This window comes from Natrix helvetica (assembly GCF_964273705.1).
Source record: "Natrix helvetica genome assembly, chromosome: 7".
Taxonomy (NCBI): domain Eukaryota; kingdom Metazoa; phylum Chordata; class Lepidosauria; order Squamata; family Natricidae; genus Natrix; species Natrix helvetica.
In genome coordinates, this window is record NC_138558.1 from 29,409,596 (window position 1) to 29,433,382 (window position 23,787).

A 23,787-nucleotide genomic window follows, 5' to 3' on the forward strand; every position below is an offset into this window, starting at 1 on the left:
TTCCTTACCTGTCTACTTTAGTGATTAGAGAGCTTGCAAGTGTGTGGCAGTATAATAGCACTGTTTTGAATGGAGATGATGACCTGAAAGCTGCCAGCAAAATTTATTTCATAAGCAATTGGATAACCAAAAAAAAAAAAAAAAAGGTAGGTCCAGAGTTAGCTGAGTATGTACAACAATAGTTAGAATTATTTAAGTTAGCTTAGTTCAGGGGTGTCCAAACTTGGGAACTTTAAGACTTGTGGACTTCAACTCCCAGAATTCCCCAGCCATCGGCTGATGGCTGGGGAATTCTGGGAGTTGAAGTCCACAAGTCTTAAAGTTCCCAAGTTTGGACACCCCTGGCTTGGTTAGACTGCCAGGGATGCTGCCCCACTGAAAATTGTATGGGTCAAGTATGCTTAAAAGACCAAAAAGCTTCTGCTTCTGTTCCCCCAGCTGGCTTCTTATCATTGATTTTTGACAGCGTATTTTTATTTCATTCTTCCGGGCAAATAATTCAAAAAGCCATTTCAAATGTGAAATGAGACCCATTGTTAAGTTATGTGAAGTTAATATAGCCAAGAAGCTGTTACTAATGTTTATTTATAAGCACGAAACAAGCTTATGGATGTGAAGATAGAGCCTGGCTTTGGTTCTACAGAATTCTTCTATCGCTTAGCAAAAATAAACAAGCAAAAAATCTGGGAGGTAAATTTTCCTGCAATTGAAAAAAGAAACACATATGTGTGTGTGCATGCCTCAGCCAAATAGCATCTGAAAAAGAAAAGGAAAAAAAAACTGGGTATCCACTAGAAACTTATCCCAATGATTTAATACATATAATCGACAAAACATTAGGACTGAAAAATTAGGCACATTCTGATTATTTTATGTGATCAGCGATATATTGCTAAATCTTTAAGCTTGTATTAATTTTATAGTAATTGTATGTTATTTGTGGATATTTACATTACTGGCATAATGATATTATTCCCAAATAATGCATGTTGCGTGAATGTGTTGTTTACATAATTTGGAATGATGCAAACTGCTGGAAATGATGTAATTTGATATTTAAGAGATATTCCTTTTGTTGTCTTCACTCCAGTCATCAATTGGTCCATTAAATTGAGGTATCAATATAGTGGAATATCGGGTTTATAATTAATAACAACTACAGCTACAAAGCAGCCATTGCAGTTGTAATGGCTATTTGAATATTTCCTGCACTTCATCACTAAATGAATAGAAATGACAATAGAGCAAAACCTGTATAATTTGTTCATTTATTGCATTGAACACAAAAATGATACCCCCTTTTTGGGGAGGTACCAATAGTACGGTTACTATTATATTTGAAGCTGTATCTTTCAATATTTTGGTCTGTGTCTTTAAAGTTTATCACAAATTTGGTGAATTGTATACCAAGAAGAAGTTACTCGTGTTGATCATACTGTTTTGGATTCTTCAACGTCCCCACCCCCCAATATTGAATTTACAAACATAATGTCCTTTATTTATACTCAATCAATATGCGATTCTATAATAAAGCATCTCCCCTTTTGAATTTCATATTATTTCCATGCCCTTCAATTGAAAGAGAAAAAGTGGGCAACTATGCTGGATTTAGTGATTACAATGTTTTATTTTTTCTTCTAATTATTCTGTAGTTAAATATTCATTATTTATAAGTTTAATTGAATTCTAATAATTTTTCAATATTGGCAGTGGGGCATACGTCAATTAATCCTATATTGCTGTCAAAAATCATAACTTGATACACATTAAAAATATGTGTTAAAATATTCTTAGAATATTCTCCAATCAACAAAATGTAAATTTGCCCTACAGAACTGAAACCTCTTAAAGAGCTTGTCAGCAGATATATCCATGTGACATTTTAAAGGAAGGCTTAATTTGGCACATAATGATTTATACAGTTTTAAAAGATGGAAACTTTGTAAAACTTAGAAGAAAATGTCCTTTCAATAAACATTTCACAAAGGCTTCACCTGGATGTATTTAGCCAATAGATGCCTTGTTCAGTTCAAGGCTCATTATATTTTTATGCTATAAATATAATGTGAATATTTATTGTATATGTATTCCATTTCACTATTTTGTCTTGACTGTGAACTGAGAAGAATTAGAACCAACAGCAACTTCCTAATTAAAGTTAAATATGCGAAAATGCTACTTAGTAAAAAAAGAACAAGATAAACATTAGGTTGAACATTTTAGTGACGTATTGAACCAACCTAGTCCATCAATAGTGTATAATTTTTCCAAATTGCACAACCAGTGGAAACTAATGTCAATATGGAACCAATTACAATTACTGAAGTTCAGGACACAATACAATTGTTAAAGAATGGCAAACCAGCTTGCTTAGATCAGCTATCTGCAGAACTCTTACAACATGATGGAGGTAGTCTGGTGCAAGAGCTCATGGTTGATGACAGGAATGTGTCCCAGAAGATTGGAATAGAGAGTAATCATTAAAGTACCAAAGAAATGGAACCTCAGTGATTCTAACAACTGAAGAGGTGTAACGTTGCTATCAGTCCCTGGAAAAGTTCTGTGCCTTGTGTTGCTCAGTAGATTGCAGCATCACGCGGATACACACCTGCGTGAAGAACAACCAAAACTCAAGAAAGGATGCTCTTGTAACAATCTGATCCTGACCTTAAGAAATATCATTGAACAGAGTATTGAATTCCAGAAGCCAGTAGTAATCAATTTTATTGACTTTAAAAGGGCATTTGACGCGATTTATTGAGAATCATTATGAAATATCGTAAAATCCTATGCTAGTCCTCAATGTTTTTATCAACATCTTTAAGAGTCTGTATTATAATTCCAGCTGTTATATATGAATGGAATCTAGAAACAGAACCTTGTTTAACGTCAATACAGGAATAAGTGTACACCATTGCCATTCTTGTTTCTCCTCACCATGAACTTTATTATGCGTAGAGTGATAACAAAGCTTTGGCATCCCATGAACAACAGCTCATTTAGATTTTGGACAACAGAGTTAGATTTTGTGGATGACATTGCATTGCGTGGTAAAACAAAAATGCAAGAAATGACCACCAGTTTAGATAATGACACCAGGAAGATTGGCTTACATATGAATTTTGAGAAGACCAAGACCATTTGTCTGAAATGGTATAGGGTATCCTGCCTAAGCAGGGGCCTGAACTAGAAGACCTCTAATGTCCTTTCCAACTCCGTTACTCTATTCTACCATTTATGCAAGTTGGAAGTGCTCAGGATAATATAATAGTCCTGTAACAGTCTGTGGCCTGGCTATAGAACAAATCCAACAATTTATTTATCTTGGTTGCATTTTGTCTATCAATGGAGATGCAGATATGGAAATTAACTATTGAATTAGAATGCAGTGGTCATGTTTCAGTGTGTACCTGCCCAATTTGGGAGCCATGAGTATTACTACAAAGATAAAACTGTTCAGGAGTTTGTCATACCATATTTGTCATGCAATATGCTTGTGAAATGTGGAAGTGTACAATCAAGATGATTAAATGTTTTCCAACAACATTGCTTGAGAAAAATCCTCTGTGGCTCTTACAAGGATCACATCACTAATGAAGAGCTACTGCCCAATGTGCTCTCCACAGACCTAATGATGATGATGATGATGATGATGCATAGTGTGATTTTTGCATAGTGTGATTTTTGTCCAGGATATCACAGAGATAGACATGCCCAAAATTAAATTTTAGGCTGATGATTAAAACTAATGAGTTTGTTGTGTTTAATTTTTGTAAACAATTATTTTTCCAACTGGAAAGCCGCATTAGATCAAACACATTAGAACATCTTTCATCTTTGTATGTAAAATAACTCTATGTATTGTGAAGAGTGCTGTAGTTTACTTTCTTATTAATTATTTAGTCTATATAACTTTAAGTTCTAGTGTTATGGAAGAAGTAAGTTTCTGTACTTTCTTATTATACCCATAATTTGAACAGTACATGCACGTACAAAAGGGTATGGCTTTGGATATTCATTTGTGATTGTCATCTTAACTTTTTTTAATCCCCAGTGCATGTGTTGCTGGAGGAAAAATAGGGAAGCAAATATAAAATGCTTGTAGCTTCTATCTGCAAGTGTACGAGGCAAACAGCAGGTACTGGAGCATTCCTTTTAATGCACATTCCCCAGTGCAAGATCACTTTCCTGTAATCTCTTCCTTTTCAGTTAATATAAATACAAACATCCATTTCCTTCTTGCTAATTATTCCAGTCCTGGAGTTAGCATTCTTAAGGGATGTAGGGGAAAGGATATGTCCTTTTGTCCAGTTTCTTCATGAGTCAAATTCCAGAAATCTTCCCTGGTGTTTGGGTTCAATAGCTGTTTGGGATCATATATTTTTGATGCTTTAAAGACAAAAGCGGAACTAAACTCGTAGGCATAGTCAGAATCACAAAATTGTCACTTCGTGACCACTTTGCCTAATGACTAAGTTGCAGAAACCAATTGCATACAATGTGTTCTAAGTGACCGTAGCAGGGGGAAAATGCTACTGGTTCGGACTGGTTCACCTAAACTGGTAGTAAAAAATGCTATGATCAGGCGAACCGGTATTTCCGACGATCAACTGTGACAAGCCATTTATATTAGCTAGAATTGTCGGATTTCCTGCTTTCTACATAATCTAAATCAAGTGGCATAGCGAATTCCCCCCCCCCCTCGCTGTTCTACTTACCTTTGCAGGCGCACTCAGTAGCAGGCTCTGTCCTCCCACCCATCCGGATGTCATCACACCCAGTTTTTTATGCACTCACATTTGCAAACTGGTAGTGAAGGTAATTTGATTTCACCCCTAGGCTGTAGGTTGTAAATGCAGGCATTGGTCACAAAGTTACTTTTTAATCCCCATCAGTCACTGTTCAAAGCTGTGACTAAACATCAACGACCTATATGATAATTTGATAATATGATAATTTGAGCATTTGTTTCTGTAGTTAGATCTCTGGGTTGATTTGTTCAATTATCCATTAATTTATTTGCACAGTTATACAGTGGTATTTTCAAGATTCTTCTCCAACACCAGTGTCCCAAAGCATCATACATTTTCTATCCTCCTTCATGTTTTTGACCAGATTTAATGTATAACTTGCTTTGTCGTACAAAGCCTTTTATACCTCTTCAGACAGCTTTATTTTTGATAGTATCGTGTGATGATCTGAATGAACTTGAGTTCATCGAAGTTTGTATCATAATAAATTCTTGAATTTTATAAAATTCCATCTGGAATACATTACAAAAGAAGTAAATAAGGTTTTACCCTTTAGTTCACTGATTTTAAATATGTGGATGTGGGTGTGACTTATTTATTTATTTATTTATTGAACACATTGAATATTGTGTTTTCGAAAATGTTATGAGCAGTTATTTTAAAATACCTCTGGCAGATTTAAAAATAATAAAGGTTATAAAAGTTGGGAGCGGAATTCTTTCATGTTTAGAGCTGTGAGTCTGTGTTGTGGACAGTTTATTTATTGTATATTGTTAAAATAGAATTTATTATATTCTGTCTTTTATTTATTGCAGGGCAGCACAATTATTTATGTGCGGGACGGAATGACTGTATAATTGACAAAATTCGAAGAAAAAACTGTCCAGCTTGCAGGTTACAGAAGTGTCTTCAAGCTGGAATGAATTTAGGAGGTAAGTAAACTATGAATATTAGTACTTTCTAATATTATTATTATTTATTTGGCAAATATATGTTACATGATTCTTTTTAAACCAGTATTAAATGGATGAGCTTGGAAGCTCTGTCCTGAATTCCTTTACTGGGAAAAAGACATTTGATAAAACATCGTAAAATCTTACTGTCATTCTCATTTTAAAAAAATAAATCATAATTCGGAATAACAACGATGAGAGTTAGATGATAACTGAAATTTCAGTGGAATAGCAGGCATCTAATTGGACTGAAGGTATTGGATGGGTCATGTTGAAGAGATTTTTTTCTTGCTTTATTGTTTTTGTGGTAGTGCAGTGAAAACATTCCAATAAAATATCAGGTTTAACCAGAGAAAAATATACATTATCTTCCAGATCTCCTGCTATGTTCCAACTTACAAAAAATTAATTGCAGTAAAAATATGGAAAATGTATGATTTAATTGCATAATTATAGTATCTTATTTATATGATTTCATATTTATCCTGTTAAATAAGTATCATAACTTTTAGTCACGTATCTTTTTTTAAGTGAACTGGATCATTGAAGATTTGCCAATTTTAAAAAAGATGAATAGAACATAATAGAATAACAGTGTTGGAAGGGACCTTGGAAGTCTTCAGGTCCAACCCCCCTTCAAGTCCAACCTGAAACCTATACCATTTCAGACAAATGGTTGTCCAATCTCTTCTTAAAAATTTGAATGAAATTGGAGATTATCATAATGCAGAATGTCCTTACTTCTGGATCCTTTCTGTTTGGGCATTTGTATGAAGCATCCTTCAGAAGAGGGGAAGAAGCGGGGGGTGGGGAAATATGTTGCTCATTAAAAGCAACAGTTGAATCCAGAAGCTTCATCAGATTGATGAAAGTTACATTGTAGCATTGCAATGCAAGATTTGTCCTTTCCATATGTGCATGCGTGTGTTGTGTACAAAAGAGATGGATGATGTTGTGATATATGTTTCCTTAGTTGCTTCATGCACACATTCATCAAGGGATTCTTGCAGCACCTTTCTAATACATTTTATTAAAAGGCCTAACATTAATAAAGGTAATGTTTATTAATGTTAAAAGGGGCGGGGTGGCTCAGTGGCTAAGACGCTGAGCTTGTCGATCAGGAGGGTAGCAGTTCAGCGGTTTGAATCCCTAGTGCCGCGTAACAGAGTGAGCTCCTTTTACTTGTCCCAGCTTCTGCCAACCTAGCAGTTCGAAAGCATGTAAAAAATGCAAGTAGAAAAATAGGGACCACCTTTGGTGGGAAGGTAACAGCGTTCCGTGTGCTTTTGGCATTTAGTCATGCCGGCCACATGACCATAGAAATATCTTCGGATAGCACTAGCATTTTTGCTTTGAAATGGAGATGAGCACCGCCCCCTAGAGTCGGGAACAACTAGCACACATCTGCGAGGGGAACCTTTACTTTTAACATTAATAAGCTGTGATTGACTTCACTAACAGCTCATAAAGCTTATATCTTTTAATAAAATTTGCTAGCCAGAAATGATCCTATTTGACTTCTGGCTTTTGGCCCCATAGTTTGATATAGTTCTCCTCCTACATTGCCATGAAAAGCAGCTACCCAAATTTATGTAAATACAGAGTATAACTGAATTACGTAAAATAACACATATTGATTTCAATACTCTCTTTAAAAAGTTGTATTTTTCTATTCTTGTGTTCTGATATTTCAGTATAGTACATCACAGAAACATACAGGCTTCTCTTCATTTCTTTGCAATTTAATATCTTTTTTCCCTATTCATGTTTGCCCTATAGAGTAGCTGATTCCCCGCCCCCCGCCCCCATCTATAGTACTTTCTTCTCAGCTTGCAATTCAAATAATGAAGTTTCTAGAGGGTTTTTTTTTTTGTCTTGCACAAAAACTATGATGAATTGTACTACCATATCTATGCTTCAGAACTCCAGATGATCACAATGCTGTAGTTGACAATAATTGCCATTTTTATATCCCCTTTTGCCAAATAATTGTAATCTATATTTTTGAAGCACAGAAATGGTAACTGTGGTAGTAAGTAGTTACTTATTGTAAAAGCTTCTTTTAGCTCTAAAGAAAATATTTTGTCTGCATTTTCTGCAAAGTGTACTTTTTATATATCACTCAGACATGAGCAGTTGTAAGGTATTTAAACTATAGCTGGCTTAAAATGGGTAGAAGAATCATTATTATTGTAGAATAGAAAAAGAAAAGAAAAATAAAAGTTACTCTTCAGCAAAAGAGGTGGAATCAAGGAGTGGAGCAAGAGAATCTTGAGGTTAGAATGAAAAATAGGGATTGGTTTTTAGGACTTGTAAAGTTCAGCCAAAGGGAACATTTGGGTGTGGAAGCAACAAGAGAGCAAGTTGAAAAGAGAATGGACCATTCTTGGCTCTGGTTGAGACAAAATTGTTTGAACAAAGTTAGCAGGAGAGTTGGCTGACAATGCATAAGCTAGCTAGAGAACAGTGCCGGAAAATGAAAGTGGGGTGAAGGTGGATGTAATAAAAGATCTGTTTGTTTTGCTGAACTTGGGGGTATGCTTTTAAAATTCAGAAAGCTTGCTTAAATAATTTAAAAGTGTATTTCTATTCATATTGACATAGTATGCTAACACATAAAAATAGTTTACATTTAGCAATTATTCATACATTTCATATGAATATGATTCGGATTAATCAGTTGGTTTCATCAATTGAATTATATTATAATTATATTATTCCAGAGTGAATGGATAATGATGCATGCAAAGATCTATATTTATGTATACTTTTCATTAAATAAAAATAGCTTATGCAATGTGAAAAGAGGCTCACATTCTGTATAGTCAAAGTGCATGTTAATTTTTCAGATAAACTTATGTTAATAAATAACTAATAATTAATTGAAAGAGAGCCCTTTAACACCACCAAACAGCAGCATCTTCCAGGTCCTTGGAAAGGATTTGATAGGTGAATAAAAATGCCAAATCCAATAAAAAATTCTGGCTGAATGTGCCAAGAATCGTAATAATGAAAAGAATATATCTTGGAAGTTAGAAGGGGCCATTTAGGCCACTGAGTCTACTCTCCTGCTAAGTGCAGGCATCAAAATTAAAGTGTTTGGAGAAATGGCTGCCTAGCTTTTCTACTTGAACATATCTGCTGAAGGAGAGCCCATTCCTGGGTAATTGCTTACAATGTTGAACGGTTCTTACCTTTAGGAACTTTCTTCTAACATTCAACAAGAACTTCTTTTCCAAGAACCTAAATCCATTTTTCAGTGCTCTCTACTCTGGAAGAAGATAAAACAGGTCTTGATCTTCTTTTATGCGACTCCCTTTCATGTATTTGAAGAGTGCTATTATATCTACTCTCACTTATCATTTCCTGAGGGAAAATACTCAGCCTCTTGGGTACCTCTTCATAAATCAGTTGTTGTTCCCTTATCATTCGATTGCTCTGTCCAATTTCTCTGAATCTTTCCTAGAACATAGTTCTACGAAATAAACTTTGATAAGGGAAAATAAATTAACTTTGATAAGGGGAAAATAAATTATTTCTCGAGATTTGGGTATCATTCCTTGGTGAAACCTAACATTTATTTATTTATTTTGCAGCCGTCAGTGGCCCAATTTGGCACAAATTGTTATTATAACAAATTATTGTTTAATTTTTTTAAAAAAAATCATTACTGTATGATATTTCCTATCCAGTAACTCAGCATTTGATGTTTATTTCCTTAGTAGAAAATATTGAACATGTCCATTTTAAATTTCATTCTTACGTTTAGCCCATTTATTGAACCTATTGATTTTATTACTTCCTCCTTTATTTCATTCAATTTTTGCAAATTTCATAAGAATTCTTTCCACTTCTTCATCCAAGCTATAAATAATGAAATTATCCAGTAATGACCTTTAGAGCACTCCATTTGATACTTTTCTTTAATTTGATGAGAATCCATGGAGAAGGACTTTTGAGCTAAATACTTATCCACTTAATTGTCATGCCATATGGTTAACAGTTAAGTAGCTTGCTAATCAGTATGTGATGGGATACTTTGTCAAATGTTTTATATGTACTGTGTCTAAATAAATCATATATTATATTATGAAAATGATATGATTAATAGGCACCTCTTTTGTTCTACCAACTTGTATTCTTTCTTTCTGATTTAGTCCCCTTTTATTTCCTCTCTCTATCTTATTTTCAAGTTTTCTGTGTAACCACTTTGAGTTATTTTTTTTGTTCCATTTGTTTTTCTCCATTGATATTGTATGGAATTGTGGTTTAACTATTAGTTCTTTATTGAGGAATGCAACTGATCCTGAGTTCTTTTTCCCATTAATTTTTCCTGCTATGAGATCGTATTTAACCTGGCTCCAAATTTACTAAAATTTGCTTTTCTAAATTCAAGACACATGTTTCATTATGTTTTAGTTTCTCTTTAAATCAAGAACTTTAACATTACATAGTGTTTTCCCCAAAATAAGCACTTGGCATTATTATTATTTTTTTTGGGGGGGTGTCTTATTATTTTTGAGGTGCAGGAGGCGATGAGCATGGTCACCTCATGGCTGCTGCTGTGCTGCAATATTTTTGGGGAGGGCTTATTTTCAGGGAGGGGCTTATTTTAGCGCATGCACTCAAAAGCCTGATTGGGCTTATTATCTGGGGAGGTCTTATTTTCAGGGAAACAGGATACCAGTCCGTGGCCCAGGGGTTTGAACCCATTGAGGTATAGACCAAAGTATATTACAGCTGGATAGAATGCATTTTAAATGACACCTCTGAACATAATAAATATATCAGTTATCACTGTTTCTTTGAAAAAATATTTTATATGGCAATTGATGCATTTAAATAAAATTAATATAAACTCAGGTTTGTGGAGTTTATACTATGAATGGAATGTCAATAAGGAAATATAAAAATACTTATATTTTTTATTTAAAAAATAATTTATAAGATAATACCAAAAACATATTCATATCTGTGTATCTAGATCATTGTAATTGAGTTTATATAAAATAATCAATAATGCAGACTTGTTTGCCATTCAAGAAAACAAAAGTTATGCAGTTGTGCAAATGTTCTACAGTAATATTTGCAGAATACATTAACTTTTGTTTAAAAGAAAAAAATGGAAGTTTTTAGTTTGTGACCCAGGTTACTAATGATATTAGAAGGTAATAAATATGAATTATTTAAAGTATAATTTTGATAGCTGTTACTTGAGTTGCTGCAGTTAACAATGTTTCTGTTAATTATTTTAAAGGAATCATAAAGTGCAATTTCAAAACTAGTCGAGAAAAAGCTTAGCTGAGAATATTACAAAACAAAAGAGCGAGAAAATAATAAGTGATTCAATTAATAAAGGGAACTTAAATGGCTTATGATGGTGGCTTGCATTTAACAGAATAACCATGCTTTGCTGAATCCATATGAGATACATAGTAAGATATACTTGGGAAATACTGTATGCAATTTCCTGCTTCAAAATATATTTCTATTATTATTAAGAGTTTCAGTTATTATTAAGAGGTGTGGTGGCGCAGTGGTTAGAATGCAGCACTGCAGGCTACTTCTGCTAACTGCCAACTGCCAGCAGTGAAATGAGGACCCAGATTGTTTGGGGCGATAGGTTGATTCTAAACTGCTTAGAGAAGGCTGTAAAGCACTGTGAAGTGATATAATACAATACAATGGTAGAGTTGGAAGGGACCTTGGAGGTCTTCTAGTCCAACCCCCTGCCTAGGCAGGAAACCCTATACCGTTTCAGACAGATGGCTATCCAACATCTTCTTAAAGACTTCCAGTGTTGGGGCATTCACAACTTCTGGAGGCAAGCTGTTCCACTGATTAATTTTTCTAACTGTCAGGAAATTTCTCCTCAGTTCTAAGTTGCTTTTCTCCTTGATTAGTTTCCACCCATTGCTTCTTGTTCTACCCTCATGTGCCTTGGAGAATAATTTGACTCCCTCTTCTTTGTGGAAACCCCTGAGATATTGGAACACAGCTATCATGTCTCCCCTAGTCCTTATTTTCATTAAACTAAACATATCCAGTTCCTGCAACCATTCTTCATATGTTTTAGTCTCCAGTCCCCTAATTATCTTTGTTGCTCCAAGTGCTAATGCTAATTATATATTATATAATTATTCAATTACTGACCTGGTTTTTCCCAGTGCCATTTGTGTGTTTTACGTGGTTTAAAAAAAAGATGGATAGTTTATGGTGTTGTATGACACAACTACATTCTTATCCCCATTTTATGATTCATCTTTGCTACAGCCCGGAAGTCGAAAAAATTGGGCAAGTTAAAAGGTATCCACGAAGAGCCACCTCAGCAGCAGCAGCAGCAGCCACCACAAAGTCCAGAAGAAGGGCTTACCTATATTGCCCCAGCAAAAGAACCTTCTGTGAACACAGCACTTGTTCCTCACTTATCTGCAGTTTCACCAGCACTTACTCCCTCGCCTGCTATGGTTCTAGAAAACATCGAGCCTGAAATTGTGTATGCAGGATATGATAGTTCAAAACCAGACACAGCGGAACACCTGCTCTCCACTTTAAATCGTCTCGCTGGCAAGCAGATGATTCAGGTGGTGAAATGGGCAAAGATCCTCCCAGGTAATGAAACTCTGTAAGACTGCTCTTACTTTTTAATATGGGCATTCTGAGTTTAAGGTATGCGTTGCTCAAAAGAATGTGTTAGGACTTCTTTTGTATCAAGAATACATTCATCATTAGAAAACATGTGTATAGTTTTCCTTCATGTGGGTTGGGGATCTAAATTCTCAGAAGAGGCATTGTCTTCTGGAGGTTAAAATATCTAAAAATATCTGGAGGTTTTATAAAGGGTACATTTGCTGCATGATACTACTTATATCCATAAATATAGATATATGCTCAGAGTATTTTCAAAATACATGTTGTTGTTGTTATTGTTGTTGTTATACAAGTTATAAATATTTCCTTAGAACATATAAGAATATAGCAGTGTGAACAGAACTTTCTGGCCCCTTCTTATTATAAATCTTATATTTTCATGCGTCTTTGAGTATAACCAGTTTTCAGACTTTTCCTGAAGTATAGCTCACAATATTAATAACCAGGCCTCTATTATAGAAGCCAGAGTTTGCCAGGAAATCTGTGAAATAACAGTGTACTAATCTGATATGTGACCGAGTTTCCCTTACCAATAATAAACTATCAGGTATCTTCTATAGAAAATATATAGAATATATATATAAATAAATATATATATATATTTAAAAGCCATCCTATTTTCTATTGAAGATACTTGATAGTTTATTATTGGTAAGGGATATATATATATATATATATGTTGTTTTTGTACTGATAAATAAATAAAGGGAGACTAGTATAGATCTATTTCGAGCTAATTAGCTGTCATCAGCTAGCCATACCCTTACTGGGATTTGAACCTGGGCTGTATTATATCTTAGGCAGGAGTCTTAGCCACTAAGCCACAGGCTCTCCTCCTTATCAGTTGAGCCAGGGAAATAGGTATGTATTTGTGTTACATAATTAAATTATTATATAATAATTTATTACATTTCCTAAATTCTGCAAAATCATTCTGAGCCAGCTACAGTGAGCTGAACAAATTCAGAAATTTGGTGGTTACTTATTTTAGCTCGAACAAATTCAGAAAGGTTTTACATGGCAGAGTAGAGCAAGGTTAATACACCTTACCATTCTCTTCCCTCCACAGTGTATGGCCAGTATCCAGCCTTCCAGCTGATGTTCCCCAGTTCATTTCTTTCCCTCCCTCCCCTTATCCTACAGATGTTATCAACAATATTTTTGGCTTCACTTATGGAATTTCCAGTCTGTCTTTCTTTTTCTTATTCCAAGAACCTTGGTGATCACTAAGGGGAGGTATGGAAAGGAAGGCACTGAGAAAATCAAAAGAGGGTGGATTTTAAATGTTGCAGATAAAGCCAAGGACACTAACAGTGGTTATGACTGATTTCCAGCACCACATATCCAACAGAGCTTCCTGCTCTCCCCATATCTTTTTAATGCTTTCCTTTTCTAACCTCTCCTTAATTGTGATCTATCACCAATCTGCCTGGCTTATTTCTGATCCTTCCCCAAATTGTGTGGCCTGAAATATAGATTTTCAGTCCGGACACAGATCACTGCAAAATAATTGTTCCATGCATAGGAGGCTTCGTGAATCTGTAGAGATTTGTAGTCATCCAGGTAATGGTTATCCCAAAGGTGCTTTTTCTGGAAGCAATTGGACTTTCTTGTTGCATCCTGAAAAAGGACTTTTGGGAGACTTCATGAGGAAATATTTTTCACATCAATAAGGTAAAGTTTTAAAATTAGAATTTATGATTCCTGACAGGACTAAATCTATAGATGTTTGTATTTCTGAATGTTAAGGAGTTCTTTTGCTACTAAAGATTTACTAATCTTTATTTTCTTTCTCTCTTCAGGATTTAGAAACTTGCCTCTTGAGGACCAAATTACTTTAATACAGTATTCTTGGATGTGTTTATCATCATTTGCCTTGAGCTGGAGATCATACAGACATACAAATAGCCAGTTTCTTTATTTTGCTCCTGACTTGGTCTTTAATGAGTAAGTTATCCAATAAATGCTTGTTTTTCCAAGGAAGTTTATAAAATAAAGCTCTGTTAAAATGTGATACTTATAGAATGCAAAGCTGTGAAGGAATACAAATACTGGGAAATGAGCATATGGAAACATCTTTCTCACATGTGTTTTTCTTGCCCTTATCTTTAATTTGCATCTGTCATTGTACGTGTTTCCAAAGCTTCAACATTTAATTGGCTTTGACAGATAACTAATATAAAGAAAAAGAATATTCATTGTATCTATTTACTTTTTCACAATTTGAGAATGTTTGCATTATTTTTTTAAAAAGTTTATTGAGAGAAATTGTTCTTGTTAGGAGTACTACATAGGAGCTCAGTGTAAATTCATTACAATTATAATTACTAATTTTGGAAGAAGCCTTTTTTATATCATACAGCAATAATTGTAAGTGCCATTTATTTCATTGCTGCAGGCTCCTTCCTTTTCGAACTAGAAGCATAAAATCTTGGCTATATTAGCCATGCTTGTACCATAAAAACAAGGATTCAAATAAAAAACACTGCTGAAGCTCATGTGAAGGAAGTGAGCTACTTTGATGAAATTATTATTCTGCTTTTTAATGGAACAACAGCAACAGATATCATATTGCAAATTACTCTCAAAATTGTTTTAGGTTATTAAACTACCTTTTGTGCCCTAAGAGTGGAGGAAAAAAAATCAGAGTTACTTGCAGAATACGTTTAATAGTTCCTCAGATGCTGTTTATGAAAACTAAAAACCCTCAATCATACTTGTAAGAGTTGCTTGGTGCAGTCAAATTGATCTGACACTGGAGATCTATTATATATTAATTGCACTGGATTGAGATGAATTTTGTGTAAATGAAATTTTGCATTATGTTAAAATACATGGCTATTTTTTCCTTCTACTTACCTAAAGCCTAATATAGGTGAACCTCCAATGGTTGTGCCTGTTAAGTTGTTAATAAAATATTTAGATAATTAGAAGTTTATTGGAGCTAAGACTGAAGTCTAAGTACCAGAAATCCAGAATGTTTCTTTATCGCACTATTTTTATAAAAGTAACAGGGCAACATATTATCTAGATCAGCCTTTCTCAACTGAGTTTCTTGGAAATCTACAGTTTCCTGAGACATTGCTAGATGTTCTGCAAACTATCACGATCACAAAAAAAGAATCATTTTTGAACTTTGTGTGCTACATATTGCTAGCACTTGGATAGCGGGAATAATTTAACATGCTGTTGCTTGCCTGTCATACTATTGGTTTGGTGTTGTAAACATTGTAGGTTGGGACTAAATTGTATTGTAAAGTTTTCATATTTTATGCACAGGTCCCATGAGATTTGATTCCAAATCTTCCAAGTGATCCCCAAACTTTTCACTTCGTTGGCCCCTTCATGAATTTTCAGTTTTTCATTCATCCTCAAACAGTTATTATATGAAAATAATTTGATAAATACTATTTTAACGAATACCACTACAAATAACAGCAACATGAATGGATAGTCCCATCGATCCTTTGGGGGGAGGGATATAATAGAATAGAATAGAATTCTTTATTGGCCAAGTGTGATTGACGCACAAGAAATTTGTATTTGGTGCATATGCTCTCAGTGTACATAAGGAGAATAAAATATATTTATCAAGAATAAAAAGATACAATATTTAGTGATAGTCAAGGTTACTAATAAGCTTATCAAATCATACTAGTAACCAAATAAAACAATATAAATTGAAAGATACAAACAACATGGTTATAGTCATAAGTGGGAGTAAATTGTTTGACAGTGTTGTGAGAATTAGTTGTTAAGCAGAGTGATGGCATTCAGGAAAAAATTGTCCTTGTGTCTAGTTGTTCTGGTATGCAGTGCCCTATAATGTCATTTTGATGGCAGAAGTTGAAACAATTTATATCCAGGATCTGAGGGCTCTGTAGATATTTTCACAGCCCTCTTTTTGATATTGGCCACTTTGGCGAAGTATGTTTGAAAAGTGCTAATTTAAATAGTTTAATCTAGTCTAATCAATTGTCTGAAAGGTGTTTTTTTTTTCCAAAGGCAATTGGACTGTTTTTTTTTTTAATTTGAGGAAAAAGAAGATGTTTACAACGGCTAATGGCCATTGAATAAGAAGTGAAACACCTTCTTTTTCCTTACATAAAAAACAATCCAGTTTTTGATCTTTTTTTTTTTGCCTGTATGGTCCCCTGTTCTACATTCATGCTTCTGCTTTTTCCTGTCCAAATATTAGACATCACATTTGCCCTGACCAAATTTAATAGTGACTGATTACTGCCTGTTATTCCCACCCTATTCCAAGGTTTTTCCAGCAACACGATACTGCCTTCTATGATATTTTCCATTGCCCCTCTCTTTGTGTCATCTGTAAATATGATAATAATATTTCCAAACCCTCATTCAGGTCATTGATAAATATGTTGAAGAACATAAGACCTAGAACAGAACCTAACAGCTTATCATTCCTTCCAGCTTAACCTATAATTTGATCAATACTTTATATGCTTATTCAAACAATTTTGAATCAATTTAAAGTAGCTAAAACAGGGCCCTCTTCCCTAGTACAAGTGGCAGACTTTACCAAGCTTTATTGATGTTGATCCATTAATTAATGTATTTATATGACTGGCCATCTCATGAAAAAGTGACTCTGGGTGGTGTACAATAAAATTGTAAAAGAGTTAACAATTAAAATATATATAATTCAGGATAGAGGAAAAAATACTACATCCACTCTATTTCCCAGGCAATTGCTTACCAAGAGAGATCGAGAGAGGGAGGATAGGGGGAGAGAGAGAGAGAGAGAGAGAGAGAGAGAGAGAGAGAGAGAGAGAGAGAGAGAAAGGAAGAAAGAGATCAGGATGGTTTGGCATCATTCTTTCCTGGCTCCTGCCAAGAAATGCATTCCTTTCTAAATTCTCACCAACCAATTGTTTAATGATTTGTTTCTGGATTTTTTTCAGTGTCACTGTCAAGCTGACCTGGTTTATATTGTTTCTTTTTTCTTTTTAAGAGTAGAACAACAGTTACCTATCTGTGCCATGTCATTTGCCATGATTTCTAAAATTCACAGGAAGGAACTCTAGTTACATCTACAAGTTCCTTTACAATTTTTGATGTAATTGCTCTTGTTCTGGAGATTTGAATTCATCCATAACAGCTAATATTTCCTAAAACTAATTTAATTTACCCTTGATTTTTCGTTCCCTCTGTCTGTTAGTGGTTCTGAGCAGTTTTATTTGAGTACATTGGGGGGAGGGAGAGACTAAAGCAAATTAGGAACTGAAGAGCTTGTTCGCTGTCTATCTATTTACTATCCTACCATTTTCTCCTAGGAGTAGGCCTCTTCCTTTCTTCCTTTTTCTTTCTTTTACTATTGTCATAGTTGAAAAAGCCACTTTTATTGCTTTTAGCTTCCCTTGCAAGCCTAGGCTGCTTTGGTGGTTTAGCCTTTCTAACTTGTTTTCCGTGAATATTATGTATTTGCTGATAGCCATCTTTAATTATTACACTTACATTCCAATTCTAATTAATGTCCTTTTTAACATCATTCTTTTTGAAATGCTATAAATTAGACTTCTAGTATCTTACTATTCAGAAGTTTCCAACTTTGCTGGACTTCTTTTGGATTTTTGTCCATAAGGACTCAATTTATAATTCTATAAACCTAATGAAATTGGTTTATTTAAAATCTTGGGTGCATGTACAACTATGCTCCAATTTCTTTTTTGAGAATATGGCGAACCTCAAAATACTGTGATCAATTCCTCTTAAGCTTGCACTGCTTTTATTCTTTAATCAATTGTTCCTATTGGCAATCTAGTTCACCACATCTCCCTTGTTGCTTTTTCTATGAAAAATAAAATAATTGATAACAAATTTTTGAGGTTTGACTGCATTGGTTTTCCCCCTTTAGCCGTAGGTTTGTTATTTTTCATTCTTTGTATTTTTACCAAATGCTTTCAACTGAATTTTCATGTTTTCTTCATTCCTCTTCCTCTTCTTTATTGGTTTACATATTATTGTAGTCATGATGAAGGATTGCATTCCAATGTAGAATTCAACATAGGAAGCGTATGGGCATTTCCCCAATTATTCAGTATCCAGCTGTAGTTGTTATAAAGACATCTCCATGAATACAAGATAGTTATCTGCAGTAGAAAGCAATTGTGCATGTGAAGACTTCTATGTGAGCTAGAAATTGGATAATGCAGATTTTCAGCTCATATGGAAGAGTTTACTTGTAGAGAAGAAGACTCATCACTCTTGACAATCATATGAAATCACGTAACATGATATACAGAGGACAAGGGCTGCAGTGCCATTGTTCAACCTGCATTGAGATTTCTATAAGAATTTATGACCTGAACTATTGTATTATGTCAAACAAATACTCTCAGACTTGACTTGAAGAATTTTGCTTTTATTAGCATTCTTAGAATCTAAAGGTTTATGTGTTTCATTATCACCCAGGGATAGTTGCAAATACAGTGCAAACAGAATAAATAGGCTTAACAGAAGTTTTCTAACATTTCACACCGTCAAACTATATTTGTACTGCTTGGGCCCCCAACATGTTCCTGATTTTAGTAAATTACCTATCAACATGCTTTACTGTGTCTGCTAAGGTTCTTTTAATTTGGGGAAAATTGATTTGCTGTAAAGTAAAGCATTAATCTAATTGATATTTTTCACAATGCCTCTCAGCCGTCATCTCAATCTCAAAAGCATTGTTGGAAAATTAAGTACTGGGGGTCTCTAGCCCAGTGCTTTGTGTACCTTCTGATATATGAGTATTGGGTAATTATCCATACCCAACTACTCCACATTTGTTTGTTACATCCCCAAAACTGGATACTGCTACCCTAGTGTGTTTCTGCAGATATGAGTCAGGAAAAGCATATGCAATATATCAGCTAATTCTGAATTAAGTGTTTGTTATAAAATGGAAATTTCTTTCTGAACAAATATATTATTTTTTCCTCCTGGCTTTAAAGTTGAGGACTTAAGTTACTTGCATATACATATAGTGCCCTAGAACAAAATTTTGCCCCAGCTATGGTCTTTTAGACAATGTTCAACTTGGTCCATTCAAGGCTACAGTAATAATGACGTCAGTTTTCACAATCAGCAATACAGAAGTCCCGTTATTATGGAAATCGCTTCTATATCTTGAGAAAATGCATTTCCAAGTGGTTCACAATTACATAGTCTTCATCCATAGGCAATTATAAAATGTATGTAATTATAAAAAGTTAAGAAAACATTTCATTTTATATTTAAAAATTTTCAGTTTCATTAGAAAAAAGATCTGCAAATTACCGTATAAGATAAAAATAGGTGTATCATTTTCTACAATTTTTATGGGAGCTTTATCAGTTACGTAAGTTGGTAGATTGTGTTATAATACAAAGTGCCTGTCTATTCTCATTTGAAATCCTGCAAGCACTGTGTAAAAGCATACAAAAGATCACAGAGCTCTGGTATGAGATTTCATATACCAATTCATATTTACTGATATGTCACTCTAATTAATAACATAAAGCTAATATAGTAGGCAGATATGGAAAAGAGATATAACCAGTGCCCATTGATGACCTCCTAGAGCAGAAATAAGGGTGCTACATTTAGTTTAAGGTGCTCCTTTATCTTTCCAACCTATGCCCAGTTCTTCAGAGCTCGTGTGCTATTGCTGTTGTAGAAATATTACACGTCCACATATATAAAATTGTGGTGTAAAGGCATAATCCCTTCTATTGCTTTATGTTAGGCTATTCTTGCATTCTCAGAAGGGGATTAATACTCAATCAGCAGACATAATTTGTCTTATTGCTAAACTGGGTTTTATAACATATATGTTGGTAAAGGTGAAATTTCCCCTGTCCAGTCATCTGTGATTCTAGGGGCCAGTGCTGATCTCCAGTTCTTAGCTGAGAAAGCTAGTGTTGTCCGAAGACATTTCCATGGTCATGTGGTCAGTGTGACTATATGCTGAAGTGTACAGAACACTGTTGCCTTCCCACCAAAATGGTATCTATTACAATGTTCATATCAGTTACTGACTTGGAAGAGGATGAGCTGGAACCATACTCCAGATCCCCAGGAACACTTAACCTGGGGATAGAAGAACACTTAGCCCAGGAACTCTTAGCCCGGGGACAGAAGATGATACATTCTCAGGTCCATTAGGCATCAGGGGTGCAATCAACTGGATGGACAGCCACCTACTCAAGAACAGGAAGAAGAGGCATGGTTGCCACCAGTTAAACTGAGGATTAGTAACAGGCTGCCTCTGATGAGGAACAGCTCACCCCCACCTGAGCCACAGACACGAAGAACGGCGAAATGGGAAGCTCAGAGGATGTCAGCAAGGCTGCTTGCGAGGAAGTAGCCTTGCCCCTCCTAATCCACACCTGCTTGTGGATTACTTAGTCGGGCACGTGGGAGGGAGCAGTAACCACTAATTTTCCTGCTCATCATCCTCCGCTCCATGCTTCCGGTATCCTGGTTTTGCATTATGATCCTTGGGTTGTTTTGTTGGCTTTTCCTGGACCTGGACTTGGATTTGCATCTGGATTTAGACTTGCCCCAGGAAGCTTCCTTGGGATTTGTGTTTGCTCAAGAATGTACTGCTTGAACTTACTCACTGAACTGCTTGGGAGCAGAATTTGTGACTTGGGAGATTTTGGGAGATATTGCTATGATAAGTTAGAGTTGTGCAGTAAACATACTCTACTAGTACTTATTGCCATGTGTGTGACTTGGGTCATAATACTATTAATCTACTTGCATTTGCATACTTATGAAGTGCTAGATGGCCAGGAACTGGCACAAGTGAAGGAACCTCAACTCATCGGGCAGAACTTGGCAGAAATCTGCTGTCAGATTTCAAGCTCAGCAGCTTTAACTACTGAGCCCTCGTGTCCCTCATATGTTGTTACATTTTGTTTTCAAATGTAGTTGCATCTCTACGTAGCATTACAGTTTATTCTGCTTTATTTAATATTATGTTCTTGCAAAACTCAGTGTAGTACATAATTGACAATAAGTGAAATAATCAACCCTAAGTAGATTTTTCTGCTGTTATATTTTCTAGTTTCTATTCTAGAGAATAACCAAGAGAACATTTATGGTTGCTGAAGCATCTATATGGAATAAATGAATAGTGCAAGATTAAATTTTATAGGTGGGATGAAATCCATTTTCATTATGTAATTGAAATAATGCTTTAAACTCTGTTGAAAATACTGGAAAGTAGGAGTTTTTTAATACCGGTAAAAGGGAAAAAAGCACTAAGTGATGTATTTTTTAAAACATGTGTTGTTTCAAAGAACTGTATTGAGCATGTTATGAATGAATATGGAGTGATGTACAGGAAACAAATTTAATCTGAAAGAATTACAATTATAATCTGGGGACTAACTGAAAATGTCAGTATATGTGATATTTTTATAATTATAATCATTCTTTAAAACACCAAATTTAAGTGTTAATTTTGAGTAAAATTATAAAAAATATTAAGCTGTATCTTACTTTTGAGTTAGGAATTACAGTATATCAGAAAAAAATATGCTAATGTAATACAACTCAATCCAAGTCAGAAAAGTAGGCCTTAGAAATAATATAGGCAAGGGATCATTTATTTATTAGGAGATACCTTGCCAGAAATTACTTGTGTAATAACATCTCTACTCCAAATTAAGAGCTGGATTATCAGTGGTTCAGTTTTGCTGATTATTTAATTGGCATCTGTTTATCCAAGTTTCTGAATTCTTCAGTGCATTATATAATGTACTGTATACCATCACATCATGCTTATCCTTCATGTGTTTATCCAAACACCTTAAAAAGTACTAAACGTATGTTCAGTTGTGGATAAAATGCTGGGAATAGAAGATAGTTTAGATTTTCATAAGGTACTGGAAAAGGGTTGTAAACTCACATACACAGAGTTGGAAAAAAGAATGGGGGGGGGGGAGGAAATGTAGCTGATTACTATCAGATTAAATGGAGATGGAAACCTTGGTGTTGAAGGTAGATTGTTGGCTTTAGCAAAACCCAGTATGGACTAGTAAATCTTAATAGTTCATGATCAAGTGATAAGACTGCTGTAAATAAATTATTGGGTGCTACCTGAAGAAGTGAGCTGAGGAAAGAACAGTGGCAGTTGTACTCAGTGCAAAAAACTCTCAACGGAATTGAAGAAGGATGGAAGATAAGAAGGTCAAAGGCTTACCTGCTATAGAAAAGCCAGCAGATTAAGCTGCTGTGATGATTGATGCCACCTAATGTAATTTTAAGCCTAGATAGAAATAGGTTTCGTATTTGAAAACATAGTCAAGATTACATCATTCTGATTCTGATTCTGGTTTCTGAGGACAATGGATATATCGTCCGCCGTTCGCCATCTTGGTGGGCTCCCCCTGATCTAGGGGGGCACAGGGTGCCTTGTAGGGGCACCCTGCCGAAGGGGCTGCTTGCTGGAGCGCTCTGGAGCGGCGGTGGCTGCAGGGGGGCTGCCGGCATTGCCCTAGGTGCTGGGAGGCATAGGGGGTGTGCGCGCATGCCTTCGTCCTGAGGGGATCAGAAGAAATGCTACATGTGAAGGCAACAGCTGAAATGCGGTGAGAGGGGAGTTCCCCCGGGGTCTCTTCTTTTTTGAACAAATAAGTAAATAAGGATTAGTAGCTTTCTTAAGACTCTTCGATCTTGGAAAAGTGTAAAGATTGGAGAGGGGTTTCCCCCCCTCCTGGAAAAGCGGTTTTATACGATCTCTCTCTCGGAGGAGAGAGAGAGAATTGGGAAAAAAACCTCTTTTGATATTCACTTTTTTCAAGCAATGGGACGATGACATTCTAGAACAATTGCGAAAGAAAGAATGTGAGCTGACTTTATAAACTATACATGGAAACTTTTTGAACTGTTGTTCTCTGATCCCCTGGGAGGGTTGAGCCAAAATGGCGTTTCTTCCCCCTTTTCTATTGCCGCTATAAATGAACTGTCTCTTTTTAAAAAAATTCTGGGTTGGAATTATCATACCCCAGTGAATCCTAGAGGCATCTCTTCATATATTCTTCTTTGGACTGGAAAAAATTAATCTCAACTGGCGTGGAGCTGTATTGAAAGATTAATATCCCACATTGGATTTTGCCTGCCTGTGATCTCGCCTGACGGTGCATTTCTGCAGACGCCACCTTTTTGACTAGACTTATAACTTTCTCTGAGTTTTGTAATGCCTGCTAAGAAGCCCCCCCCCTCTAAACCAGCTTCGGCCCCAACATCTTCTGTCTCAAGCCCTGCTCCCCAACAAACACAATTATCTTCTTTTTTACAACCTAAAGCTTCTGAGGGGGAACAGCTGTCTCAAGAAATGTTTCAACAAATGTTCCAGACGGTCATAAAGGGACAGGACGAAATTAAAAAGCAGTTGGCGGACTTAAATGAACAACTCAGAGAAAATCAACAAC

General features: G+C 35.3%; 1 protein-coding gene across 3 annotated transcripts in view; it reads left to right on the forward strand.

Moving 5' to 3' along the window:
* NR3C2 (nuclear receptor subfamily 3 group C member 2) overlaps positions 1-23,787 on the forward strand; it is a 153,068-nt gene that overhangs the window by 101,957 nt on the left and 27,324 nt on the right. For all 3 annotated transcript variants that reach the window (XM_081959639.1, XM_081959641.1, XM_081959640.1), the window contains exons 4-6: positions 5,567-5,683; positions 11,978-12,316; positions 14,158-14,302. In XM_081959639.1, the coding sequence (XP_081815765.1) occupies positions 5,567-5,683; positions 11,978-12,316; positions 14,158-14,302 (601 nt within the window). The remainder of the gene's footprint in view (positions 1-5,566; positions 5,684-11,977; positions 12,317-14,157; positions 14,303-23,787) is intronic.